The 13,464-nt window shown below is 44.0% G+C and overlaps 1 protein-coding gene across 1 annotated transcript in view; it reads right to left on the reverse strand.

The window, feature by feature from the left end:
- The window catches only part of ADAMTS9 (ADAM metallopeptidase with thrombospondin type 1 motif, 9), a gene marked incomplete at both ends in the record, with an annotated part of 57,063 nt that overhangs the window by 34,133 nt on the left and 9,466 nt on the right, over window positions 1-13,464 (reverse strand). Inside the window, 8 exons of the mRNA XM_010192343.1 lie at window positions 4,479-4,583; window positions 4,802-4,943; window positions 5,805-5,951; window positions 7,870-7,975; window positions 8,096-8,136; window positions 8,537-8,658; window positions 8,761-8,844; window positions 9,912-10,198. Coding sequence (XP_010190645.1) covers window positions 4,479-4,583; window positions 4,802-4,943; window positions 5,805-5,951; window positions 7,870-7,975; window positions 8,096-8,136; window positions 8,537-8,658; window positions 8,761-8,844; window positions 9,912-10,198 — 1,034 coding nt within the window. The remainder of the gene's footprint in view (window positions 1-4,478; window positions 4,584-4,801; window positions 4,944-5,804; window positions 5,952-7,869; window positions 7,976-8,095; window positions 8,137-8,536; window positions 8,659-8,760; window positions 8,845-9,911; window positions 10,199-13,464) is intronic.

A 13,464-nucleotide genomic window follows, 5' to 3' on the forward strand; every position in this document is an offset into this window, starting at 1 on the left:
CTTCTTTACTTTTTGGTCTGTCACCCCTGTAGTTTTTTCTCTCTGTACCCTTAAGTGAAAAAACGAGGGCACGCTGCAGAGTCCATGGGAGTGATTTATGGGAAAGACGATTGAGGACAACAGCAACCACCAAATATTCCCCATTTACTGGTGCCGAACACCACAGTAGCGCTCGTGGCTCTGGCTTTTCAAAAAGCTGCTTATCTGATTTCCTGGAGAGCAGAAGGAGCTGTGCCGTGCCAGGGGAGGAGACAGACAGCAGGGAAAAAACCAGGGAAAACTCAAACCTCCTCACAGCTGCACAAAGCCCCAGAACAGAAGAGGGAAAGGGAACTTCTAAATCCAAAGGGCAAATAAAATAGGAAAATCAATTCCTCAATCCAAAGTAGTTTTTTTCTTTCACTCAGCCATAACATGGGGCTTGCCAAGGCTTGGCCTACACTTCTGTTTTCCAGCTATAACTCTTGTTTTCTTCTGTTTGGAAAACTGGTTTAAATTATCTTGGCAAGCCCCCATCCTCCATTCCTATGGTATAAATTGTGTCCCTTTGGGCTATGCACACTAGTTTGACTATACAGGCTTCTGGAGAGATGAGATCTAGGGGACAGTCACATCCCAGTCTCACCAGTGTGGATGGAAAAATGTCCCCAAGATCCACAAGAGCGGGCTCCCCTCCACTGAACAGTGCTTGCTAATGCAGATTTAAACCCAGAGACGTGCTCACCTGCTGGTGGATGCCTAAATCTTTGCAATTATATCGAGCCCAAACATTGCTGATTGCTCACAAATTAGAAAAGGTTACAGACTTAAAGAAGAAAACATGCAGTGCATCATTAGAATATTCCCCTGCAATATTTCTGCGCGCCAGCTGCTGCTCAGGCAGGGAAACACCTGACAATCCTTATGGCAGCGGGGTTCAATTTACTGATGTGCCAGGTTTTTCCAGCCCTTTCACTAATAGCAGAGCAAGGTTGGATCAAGACACATCATGAGCTCATCCCTCTTTTTTAGACATCTTTATGAACCACCTGAGAGAAAGCTACCTAGGAAAACAGAGAAAAATCAGGCTATCAGGGGGTTATACATCCATCTCCAGGGACACTGGCTCCGCAGCACGTTTAACACCTTTTGCCCATGACGGATGGCTTCTCACATTGCTTTGCGGATGAAGCAAGCTGATCTCAGCTGCATTTGCCTATGGGCATGATTTGCAGGACGGCTGAATGACTCTAAGCTTAGGTCCTAAATGTGGCGTTTGCTCAGAAAGAAGCATGGTCGCTGGGCTGCAATGTGCCCTGCATTCGCTTTCATCTGAAGATTTGATTTCCCCAGATAGAAACTGGCTGAAAAATATCAGCTACAGTAAAGGACAGGGATAAAATAAGCCGAAATTCTGTTTCTTTGCTGCAGAACAAACTCTCACAATGCAAAACTCCTCCTGGCATTTACAGAGTTGAAAAACTGCAGGATGGAGGCCTCTATGCCAGTCCTGTACAGGGACAAGGAGGTCCAACAGCTATCATTAACAGATAAAAATACACAACTGCAATCCAACAGCGCTGTCCCAGTGGAGAACTTCTCACAGCAATGTTGGTGCTCACAGCTAAATATATAACCACAGTCATGCTTGGCACCACTGACCCAGAGAAGACGGCTGAATAGCTAACCAGTGAATGTACACAGCTAACAGACCGTGACATGACCTATATGTCTCCCACCCGATGGTTGAGAATTAACCAGGAAATCACCTACATCCCTTGATGTTATTAAAAATTGGGGCTTTGGAGTTGATGGTAAATCAAGGGGGCGGGGGGGGGGATAAAAAAAGAGCATCTGTTTTAATAAACAGCAAGAATATCTTATGGAAACGCAATGGTGTTTCTTGGAACTGCACTGAGAATAGCCTGGCTGTCCAACCTTTGTGCCTTTTGTACTTTAAAAATAATTTCTAAGTAGAGTTACAACAGAAACACTAAAAAGCCTGCCAGGGTTTCTTTTTCCTATGAGCTACAGATGAGAGAATGAAAAGAATAAAAGAGTTTTTGTCTGGAGCAAATTCAAACTAATTCAGACACGGAGTTGAGCAGGAGAGCAACGGCAGGGATGGGAGACACCACAACAGACTTGACTTTCCTTTGTCTTGCCAGTGGAGTCCCAGATAATTCACCAAATCCAGCTCCCATCCTTGGGCTGACTTTGGCTGAATGGATTAGCAGGGGGCAGACAAGTGCTGTGAAGCTTCATGCATGCATAACATATACGCTACCTGCTGCCATACGGCAGGAGACAGAAATGATCACTATTCATCTACTCTTCTTTTACCATTCTTTGAACAACCCTGAAAGCCCCAAGAGATAGAAGCCTGAGTTTATGACCCTTTTTATTTTCTTTCAGTGATTTATTTCCAGCCGACAATGCCCTGGTGCTGTGAAACACTGTAAACCATCAAGACTGGTGCTCACCCAGCAAAGGCCAGACTCTGGGTTGGGTTTATTGCTTGATTTAGCGCTATCAAATCCAGTGTCCTCACATGTAAAATATGAATAACCTAATACTCCCTCGTTGTTTTAGTGTCCTTGATTTAAGAATAAACACAGAGCCTGATTAAATCTACATCCCAGTAGTTTTAGCTAGATTTTTTTCTTAGCTATTCAGGCTCCCTCATTTCCAAAGATATCTCCATAAAAAATGACATGGTATTTTCTCCATCTGCCAACCTATATATCATGGGCTTTAAACATGCAGACTTCAGGCGAGGCATTAGTCAGCAAGCAGCAGTCTGATGGGGCTCCTGGCTACAGCACAGTACCAGAATAGCGATTTATTCCAGTGAAACGCACTCCAGTCTTGCACCTCAGCACTTTACAAGCCCAAATAAACACTGAGAAGGAGAGTTTATGATGATCCAAACCTTAAGCTTGAATTAGACCAACACACAGACACTAGAATTACTCCATAAAGCCTTTTTGTGAGAATACATTCAAATGCCTGAACACAAGTGACTGCATTAGCTTTTCTTAAGAGCCCATCTGCTCTCAGCTGAGAAGTTCAGGTCACACTTGTCTAATTTTGTCTAAACTTGTCAAATTGTCCTAATTTGTGGACTGAAATGATTTTGGCTGACACGGTTGTTAGTAAAAGCCATGCAGCTGGACACTGCCTCATGTCTGGCATAGGATAACCCCAAGGAGGTGCTGCTCTGCTCGATTGCAGCAGTTTGCACATCACTCTGGTCCTCCCCAAGGGGAACGGCTGATTTGTCAGAACAAAACTGCAGCCCAGGTTTGTGGAATTTCAATAAAATAGCTATTTCTGAGCTTCCAGCAGCAAGCAGAGCCCAAGCTCACAAAGAGATAAACTGAAGCCATGAGGTCTCAAGTCAAGGGGACTCCACAAATGCTTCAACTTTAACCTGAGTTGCAAAAAAAGGGGGAATTTTACATAAAGCCATGAAATATTGGTGCACCGCTGACTCCAAAGAAGAGTATCACAGGAATAGGATTTCCAACCACATCCCTAATGCACATTCTCAACGATAAAAACATGTTTTTAGGGAAGGCAGATCGATACATTAACGCCCATTATCTTGAAGAAAATCAGCCAAACGTCATTAAAAAATTGATGCTTCAGACACATGCAACAAAACATTAATTACCAAGCCTTAATGGAAAACTATATCCAAAATAGCATCCAGATATTTTTTATTAAAAGACATTTCAAAGACTATGAATTAAAATACTGACTTCTGAAGAAAACTTTTAACTGTTGCCCATTAATAGCAGGAAAAGCAAATTTTAAGCTATACTCTGTAGAATAACACCACACTTTTTTGACTAGACCTATATGGAGAGTATTTTTACTCAAACAAAAGATATGAAAACTAGTTAGCATTTTTCTTCATAAGCTTCAATATCTCAATAAAATATAACGAAAATCCCCTCAACTATTTTTCTCAAGATCTGGACAACTAAAAACTAAATACTTATTTGAGAAGCCACAGTGCTAGCTGGAAACCAACATTGCACATGGAAATTGAAAGTTTCTGTGAATTACTGCCAAAACCGCTCCATACAGAAAATGTCAACCAGTTCTATATCTTACTCTGAAGTCATCAAGATGAAAAGCCAATTGGCAAATTTCTGTTCCACGAAATTACTAATTGCTCACATCGGAAATTTCTAATGAAAGCCTAGGGAAGCTTTGCAAAAGTTTTGCTTAAGCGTTTCCTCAAAGGCATTAATTTAGAAAGATAAGCGCTCTAGAAGGAATACCTGCTTTAACCAACATTACGCCAAGCAGTCGATTTTAATTGCATTACCTGGGCTAGGATTGACCCGTGCACACACAGAGCTGCTTTGGGCTTCCACCCTTGCAGTCAGCAGCTGTGCCCCATACAAATTGCCACGGGGATAGGATGATTTTGAGGGGTACACTTAGGAAACATAGCCATGAGGCACAAACCTCCAGGTATTACAGACCTTTCCAGGCTCACATTCTGTCCCATCAGCCCAAGGAGTGTGCTGGGTACGGCATCCCTTGTGCGCGCCATCAATGTTAATGCACCAAAGTCGCCGACACTGCATCTGCTTAAGTTATTGAAAAGATCAAAGTATTAAATAAACGTGTGTCATGTGCCGTACCAGATAGATGATCCTTTATGAAATTATCCCTCTAGCATTTATTGTTAACTGCAAGTTTTACAATAATTTGATGGTTTGTGAGCCCACCATTCACCCAACCCAAGGAGGCCTTATTTCACTCTGGCAACACCAGGAAAACCGAGGTGTGGAATTTCACTTACCATATACGGGCACACTTGAGATCCAGGTCCAAAAATTAACTCACATTGTTTATTGACGTCATAAATCAGCCCTGGGAGCTGCTGAGGCAATGTGTAAGTTCTTGATGAAGGTTCATCAAGCAAACACTCTCCGTAACCAGTGCTACAACACAAAGCAGAAGAAATGGTGTTAAACAGAAGGTAATGTGACCAAGACCCATTGGTGTTCACCTGAGCCAGCCGTAGGGCAGACACACACCACATTTGCCATATTTAACAAGCGCTATGACAGCTACTGCAGACTCAAGCACAGGAGAGCAGGAGGCTGCATTACCCATTCACCACAACTCCCGTGCTGTGCTAACAACCATCCACCAGTCTGCTACCCTGGCAAAAGCATTGCTGACCCTGTACAAAATACATGTAATTGCTAAGCATGTTCTGGTACTATATTTAGAAAGAACATAATTGATTAGCAGAAGAACCACCCAAGGGAGTGAGCTCCTGGGTTTGCCAGGACACCACAGTGGCTCTCATTCTGCTTTCCATCACAACATGCAGGAAGGTATCACAGCAAAATGGGCAGTCGCTGTGCATCACACTGACTCCTGGAGCAGTGATCCTACCATGGACTACTGCCAGACCTTCATCCTGACCTGTGGAGCAGAAAGGCAGATTCAATCTGCCTCCGAAAACACGGCTCCGTATCTGGGCCACAGGGCTCGGAAAACTCACTCTTCAGGTTCGAGGAGCACGCACATTCCTTAAAAGCAATATCCATGGGGGAAGACTTATTCCTCCCCATAGAGAGGCCAGTCCTTGCCAGCTTATCACGAGGCTGAACTGGCAGGGACTGGATGCCATGAGTGCTTTCCTGCTCTATGTAAAGGATGCGTGCACACACAAATTCCCCCAATTTCCTCCAAACGCTACACGCTAGGATTTCAGATTAACTGATGAACCCCACAGGGTGCATGCATGCACATGTAAAAACAGCCTAACGCATGCAGATGCAAGGCCTTACTCCAGAAATTCAGTGATGTATTTCCTACTGCATTTGGACCACATCCAGGGATTGGTGTAGAAGTTCAGTGTTGGCGCCATGACGTGCTGTTGATTTTTACCTCCGTCTTCTTTGCATTTATGATTGTCATCGTGTGGCATGTTAAACCTAAGAGAAACATGGCAGCAAGAAGCACAATCAGTTCAGTGACAAATGTCAAGTGTTTTGCATAGCAAGGGTAACAGTGTGAACTAAACGTAAGCAAACCCAAGAATTTTTCCTAGACGTGCTACTGACAGATATTAGAGAATAAAAGTATTAATATGTATATATTCAAAAGTGTCAACAAGCATTGCTTAAATTGGCTTCCTATCAGCTGTCTGCAAAAAGCCATGCAGCACCCTGGTAAGCTCACCACACCATGACCGCATATATTTAGCCAGACAAGTCCCTGAGGGAGCCCGGAGTAAGATGCAATTTCAGCTGCAATTTCCTCTTCAACTGACAGTCACAATCCTGTGGGCAGGCTGGAGTCCAGCCCCACCTCCATAAAAATGGCAAATTCTCTGGAATTGAGACAAAGAGCCAAGTTTGGGAAGGAGATGGGATGACTCGAGCCCACTGACCATGACTGCCTGAAGTCCCTCATGTACACCCCATGCTGGCTGCGAAATGTCTTTAATGCAGTTGAACATCTTGGGCCGTGCCGATCCTTCATGCTGTTGCCTAATAGCGCTGCACTGGGGATAGACTTGGCTTCCATACTGTATTTGGTAGGTTTACAAAATGCCATCAAGCATCAATATCAGCAGAAATCCACGCGAAGTTTGCAGCACATGACATATTGAAGAATGCAGCAAATACACTAAAGGAGACAGAAAGGCTTAAAGCGCTTTGCTGTTTGAAGTGGAGAAGGGGAAATGACCCGATGTGATCCTGCGTCCGAAGGCTGCCGAGTTTATATCTCATTAAGATCACCTCCAATGAACCACCTTTTTGCTCTGCTCCCTGTAAAGGAGCAGAGGCGTTTCCTGCTCGGCAGTGCCTCTAACCCCTCTGGCAGCTCTGGGGCAGCACCAGCAAAGGAATTAACCACAGGTTAAGTGTGGGGAATGCCAAACCTTCAGGGACTTTCTCTCAGGAAATCTTCTTTAAACAAATACTACAGTGGTTAAAAATAGACTGTCTCAGCCAGCTCTCCGTGCAGAAAAAGGGAGCTTAAAACAATGAGAGATCTGTTCCCAAGTACTCATCCATCCCACACCTCCAGACCTCCACTGCAAACCGGGAGTGAGGTGGTTTGGGGCTGAATTGTAGCTGGTGAGTGAGGGACTATGTCATCTAAGATGATTTTCCTCACTACCACTCTCAAAAAAAAAAGTCAAAATCAGTTAAAAGAAATTTCCACTGGAGGAGGTGGATCTTGAATGAGAGCATCTCTTCTGGGCACGTCCAGCAGCATGAAGTTTTCCTTTGTGAAACGGTTCAGGAGGTGGCTCAGGCTCACTTACACATCCCAGACACTCTGGGTAAATTCCTTTCTTCAGTAGCACTGTGCACAGCAGTGGGACAAGCTGCAGCAGGACCTGCTCGTGGAGGAGACTTCAGTTCCAAAGCCCAGGTTAGACATGGCCGTGCCCCTTGGCTTGGTCCTCCCGAAGGCACCCAGTATCTCCCAGCCCTGGCCAAAAACCTGGCTGAGCCCAGTGGCTTGGCTGAGAAGTCACAGCTGCTGGGACAGATCCTGCTGACATCCATGCATAGATGTGAGATGATGCAGTAGTAAGGGACATACTGTTAGTTCTCCTCCCCTGCTTAGGTGCTGCTTGGGGTACTCTGGCACTCGCCCTCCTCAAAATGTGGGTCTGCTGTTTTTACTGCTCTCAGATGGGCTCTGGAGCACCCCACCATCTCCCAGAGTCACACCACCAGGCCTAATCTTCCTTGGTGCTGCATCTTCTACCGCAGTACATTTATCTTTCAAATAATTAGGCTCAGCAGGTACCAAGTCCTAGGCTGGCTGGCAAGCCCTAGCTAGTATAAATCTTGGGCTATTTAAATGCTAATGTATTTACATAAAACATACACATGGCCGAGTTCATGTGCTATTGTGAAAGCAGTGCTCAGTCCGTTATCTTCACTAATTGAACAGCTCCTGTATGGGTCACAGACTGTGCCCAGCTCTGCCAGACCTAGGAGAGAACAAAGAGGTTTATGATAGGAAAAGAAATGTTGCCCATGGTTCAGCACAGGCACCAAACATCGTCACCACAAAAAATGTTATTAAAAGACAAAGAAAAGGTTTTCCTTACCCAGAGTATCACATTTGTCGTGCGCTCTACAAATATCCTGTCTGAAAGCAGAACAGACCTGACACATTAATTTTCAAGGTAGTGGTGAGTTAAGGTGCAAGCACAACAACAACATCCAAAAGCAATTCTTGGTCCTCTACCAGACCTTCTCATGCTGGTAAGTTACACTGTCCAGCTGGGGTGTGAACCAGCTCCCTACCACAGCCAGATTGTTTCACCACACATTGAACCCTTGACCAGACCTTGGGCAGTCCTGAACCTGAGAGTCCCCTACTGCTATGGTGGACACATTATCCCAATTCGGCTCACAGTTATGTTGCTCCCACTATTGTAAATGTCCTTACACCCACATCAAAACCATACATTTCCCATAGCTGCATATGTTACATGCTCGCAGCCTCTGACATACAACTACAGTGTTCATGAGAATATTCACTATACCTGGTAACAAGCACGGCTGTATCATGTTGCAGGTGACTTCCTTCAGGGTGGTTTTGGGATTGCTGCCATTGGCAGAAGTTTTTTAGCGTTGTCTGGGCATTGTAAGATATTGCAGGACCATCCTGACAAGCAACACACGTAAAGCAGGTATTTTAACTATTAACGACAATGCTCACTACAAATACCAGCGTCAAACAGAAGGAGAAGAAAACGACCTCCATTACCTGTTCATTATGTATCACGACCAATTTCACAATAACGATATTAATTAAATTTCCAATGCTTGGGTCTTTGTAGATAGAAGCCACCTGTTTCAAAAAGAAATATTCAGAATTATTGCTAACATTGAAGGAAAAAAACCAATTAAGACAACACATGCATGTTTTTCATTTTGCATCTGTTTCTCCTGAGCTGCTCTTTTTCCCCACTCAGTGCTCTGATACTACTTGGAAAGGCCTCCTGCCAGAAGCATAATTTTAGGATGAAGCAAACCTGCTGGTATCGCAGAAACCCAACGTTTCCTTTTGCTGTAACACACATTTCACTGAATTACAGGATCATTCTGCTCTGAGATACAACCACCACCGACCAAGACTATCAAAAGCAAATTACTCTCAAGTGCCTCATTTTGATATGGACACTTTTAAACCACAGAACTGCAGAATCGTTATGGTTGGAAAAGATCTTTAAGATCATTAAGTCCAACCATTAACTCTACCATGCCCACTTCTAATCCATGCCCCTGAGCACCATATCTAGACAGCTTTTAAATACATCCGAGGATGGTGACTCCACCACTTCCCTGCACTTCTGCCCTCTAACAGGATGAAAATCCCTCCAGTGACACAATTGTGTTGAATACTCACCTCCAGTCACTAGAGCTCCCTGTTTGGGAACTGCACTACTGCATCCTAGTACCAGTAGCTACTAAAACACTTATCCTCAAGCCTGGAAAGCCAACCCTAGCATTATGCTAAGGATCAAGGTGACCACTGGTTCCTTCTCCTTGCAAGAGCAAGGGAAGTCAGGTAACCACATAATCTAACAGCATCGGTCCCTTGGAAGGCACAGTCCTCAAAGCACCTTCTTAATTCAGCTGCTATTTCACACGGGCCTAAATAAGAAGTGTACAGCATGTGGACTAATGGGGCAGTGAGGTATGGGAAGGGTTAGGAAACGTGATGGGTCAGGGAAGGAAGAAGACTCCAACCAGTGTCCCCAAGCCAAATTTGGCCAAGCTTTGCTCAAATCCCAGCACTACCCCAATGCCTAGCTGAGGCAAATGGATGGTGTTGCATAGGAACGCAGTAGAAAGGAGACTCTGTGACCACTCGAAAATGATCCATGGGTGAATCCCCCCTAGTTAAATACTCACTATGGACATTAACGTTAAGACGTAGTGTTGTAGATTAGCACCATGGTAGGCAACCATCCTGCTGTCAGCCACCACCATCACTTCCACAAACCGAGGGTAGGAGAGAAACCGCTTTGTTCGCCTGTGGCTTTTCTTCTCACTGACGTTCCCGGTCTTGTTGCTATCTGCAGAAAATGAATTTACTTCCAGGCTGTTTTTTAACATCTCCATGTCAGATAATATGCTGCTTTCTGCCCACTGTCTTCTCCAGTGTTTCCGCTTGTTCTTTTTGTGACTGTGCTCGTGATCTACGATTGAAAAGCAGACATAAACATAAAGTGCATTCTGGACTGAATAAAGTTAATACCACATGCACATTTATGTCAAAACACCTATTTACTTCAACAAAGAGTTAGTAGGCTTGTTCCAAACAGCTAACCAAAACAGAAGCACTCTGTGGAAGCCCACCACGTAGTCCAACATCTAAGGTTTTTCTTACTTTTTAAAGTAATTTTATGGAAGCCCTTGAAGGTGGATGTTCCCGTAGAGGCTTTCCTGCCGCAGAGCCATCTCCCTGCCCATGCAGGAGGGCTGGAGCCTGGGCTGCAGCTCGGTTTAACACAACGGGAGCCCGCTGATGGTAATTAGCCACCGTTGCAGCAGTGTGAGGATTCTGGGCACGTCCAAGGTGGCCAGGAAACTACAGGAAACAAAGGTCCAAATCCTGTATTTCTAACTCAGGCATGAAGGACGGCAGGATTTGGCCTTCATAGCGAAGCAATTATATATGATTTATTTCTGTCTCTAACAATAACATGGCTGGGCTTCAATTCCCCCCCTCCCTTTATTATTCTGTGCTACGGGAATGGTAAAGGTCATCTAATAGCACAGCTGCCACTGGCTAAAGAATAGAATTCAGGAAGTTTCACATATACTGCTTTTGATATTCAATTAGGCCAAACATAAAAGCAGCCTGAAAATATACTCCATGCTGATACAAAGACGACAAAGCGAGGAGGGAGAACAGGCAAATAAAACATATGGAACGTGTACAATTAAGATTTACCATCTGATTAGTATGTAATTATAGCATTATTTAAATGTAAGAGCAAAATCAGTCTTATTTGATGCCACTTAATTTTTAATCAGTTCATCGTAGGAAGCAGCTAATTGAATGTGATTCATCCATGAGAGACTGTTCACTTCTGCATTTAATATAAAGCCAGATCTGAACTACTCATCTAAGACTCCAGGCTAGAACCTTCATGCTCTTTGTAGCTTTAGTTTAATTTCGTCACGGTGGTGAAAAATATCATGTTTCCTTATCTGACCCACTGAGTAGGTTAGAGGAAGTATAATATTAGGGAACAAAGGAATATTCAATGCTCAAACAAGATTGAAGTGATAGGAAACTTCTTAGCTATTTTTCCTGTGTAGCTTCCTTTTAGGATATTCCGTAATAATTTCCAAAAAAATAAATATAAAATACATTCTCTAATATCAAGGCAGGCAAAGGGGTTGGCCAGTTTCTACCCATCTGAAAAATGCTATGTTTTTGCCCTATGTGTAAATAGGCAATAGAGTACTTAAGAATTAAATCTTGTTTACTCTGCACTACTAAGTCCTACAAATTCCACTTTCTCAATATAGTCCAGACCACCTTAATACAGCAGAGAGTCCACAGTTATTTGAGTAAGAATTTGAGAAAGCCAATGGCATTTGTGGTTATAATTGGATTGCCCTAGTTTCTCTGCACTAATCAATGCCCTTGTGTTGGCAAGGTTGTGCTCTCATGCTGGCATGGCTTCGTGGGCAACCGTGACATTATCCCGACTCGTTCGGTGCCAGTCAGCGTGGGAAGCCAACTATGCATACAAATAACTTAAAGGTGAGAAGACGACCAGACCAAGGAAAAAGTGCGAACCTCAGCCCTTCAGCCAGTTCCCCTAAATTCCTTTTTAAACAACTAACTCCCAAAAGAAGTAGGTGCTGAAGGAAAAATGCGTTAAGGATGGGGAGATGCTCAACAGGGCTTGAGTGAGGCTGAAGGCAAGGCTGAGGTGCAAAGGCAGAGCTCTGCACCATCCACTGCCGCGACTGCACAGCCCTAGATGGGACCATAGGGCTCAGGTGTCTTCTCCTCCAGTCAGCTTGGCAGAGGTAGGGTGGATGGCAAAAGGAGAGGGAAATGCAACGGATTCTTTGACGAGACAGCTCTTATACAGGAGGTCTTTAAAGAAATTGATTGCCATTCGCCATTCACTCAACCAGAGCTCAACACAGCCAGGTACACCCAGCACAGGGGAAAAGCTACCTTCCTTTCTGCTGCAGAGACCTGGCGTGGTGTCATAGAATCACGGAATAATTTTGGTTGGAAAATACTCTTAAGATCATCAAGTCCAATCATTAACCTAACACTGCCAAGGGTGAGTACAGTATCCGTGTACTTCCCCCATTCAGCACACAAAGCAAGCCAGCCACATCATCTCTTCAAAAACCAATGTATTTTTTTCCAGGTATGAATTCACTCTGACACTTAGAGCATGCTATTTGGACAAGTCACACACAGTCTGTTTGCCAGCCTAGTTACTGTAAAACCAAGCACCGGTGAGCAGGGATGCATGGCATGTAAAGCCACTCCTGGACTTTGATAGTAGTGAACTGTTATCTTCACCCATCTTTCTTGTGTATAACTACACCCAGAGACGGTGCGCAGCCACCTGTAAAAAATTAAACCCTAACGGCAGTGCACTGCTCTCAGCCCACCCATAAAACCCCCACCAGCATTAACAGGAGCTGCGCACTGGCACTGCCAGGACTCCATGTGCCTGATGCTGTTGATATCTCGCTACAACAGCCACAACAGAAATGCCTGTATTGAATGGGGCAGCACACTGCTGTTTAAACAAGCAGCGAAACTCTCTCACATTACATGACAAAAATGCAGTTTTAGAGTCACAGCTTCCTAACTGTCACACACAGCACCAAAATGCAGATGATATTTTTCCACCTGGTTTTGCTCTTTTTTTTTTCCTATTGTGTTAATATATTAACAGAAATCAGGAAGGAAAATGGTTTGCTTGGCAAGCTCTCAATCTTTGCAAATGACTTGAAAAACATCTACCTACACATGGCAGTAATTGGATGGGTTTGAGCAACAAAACATTTTTTCTTAAGTTGCAGAAGAAACAAGCACCGATGAGTAGACAAACACTTTAAACCCACACAAACTACAGATCAATAATTCAAGTACTAGGCAAGCCTATGCACCGATTCAACAGTTAATATCCATTTAAGAAGTGGCTAAAAGGCTGCTGGAATACTGTCCATTTTACTGCTTGCTTTACCAAGACAGTTCATGGTGTTTGCACTGTCTTTGGACAGACCTGGATGCATACATTCCTTTTTTTTCCGCTTGGTTTCTTCTTTATTATGTAGGACTTATAAGGGAAACCCAATCCTGTGGCAGGGATATTCCTTCCTGATGGCATCTTCCCACCTGTGCCATTTATTTTCGCTTGCACAAGATGCCTCAGCCCAGAGCCCATGGAGCTGATTTATGGGTAGTTCCTGC

This window comes from Mesitornis unicolor, unplaced genomic scaffold, assembly GCF_000695765.1.
Source record: "Mesitornis unicolor isolate BGI_N332 unplaced genomic scaffold, ASM69576v1 scaffold13069, whole genome shotgun sequence".
NCBI lineage: Eukaryota > Metazoa > Chordata > Aves > Mesitornithiformes > Mesitornithidae > Mesitornis > Mesitornis unicolor.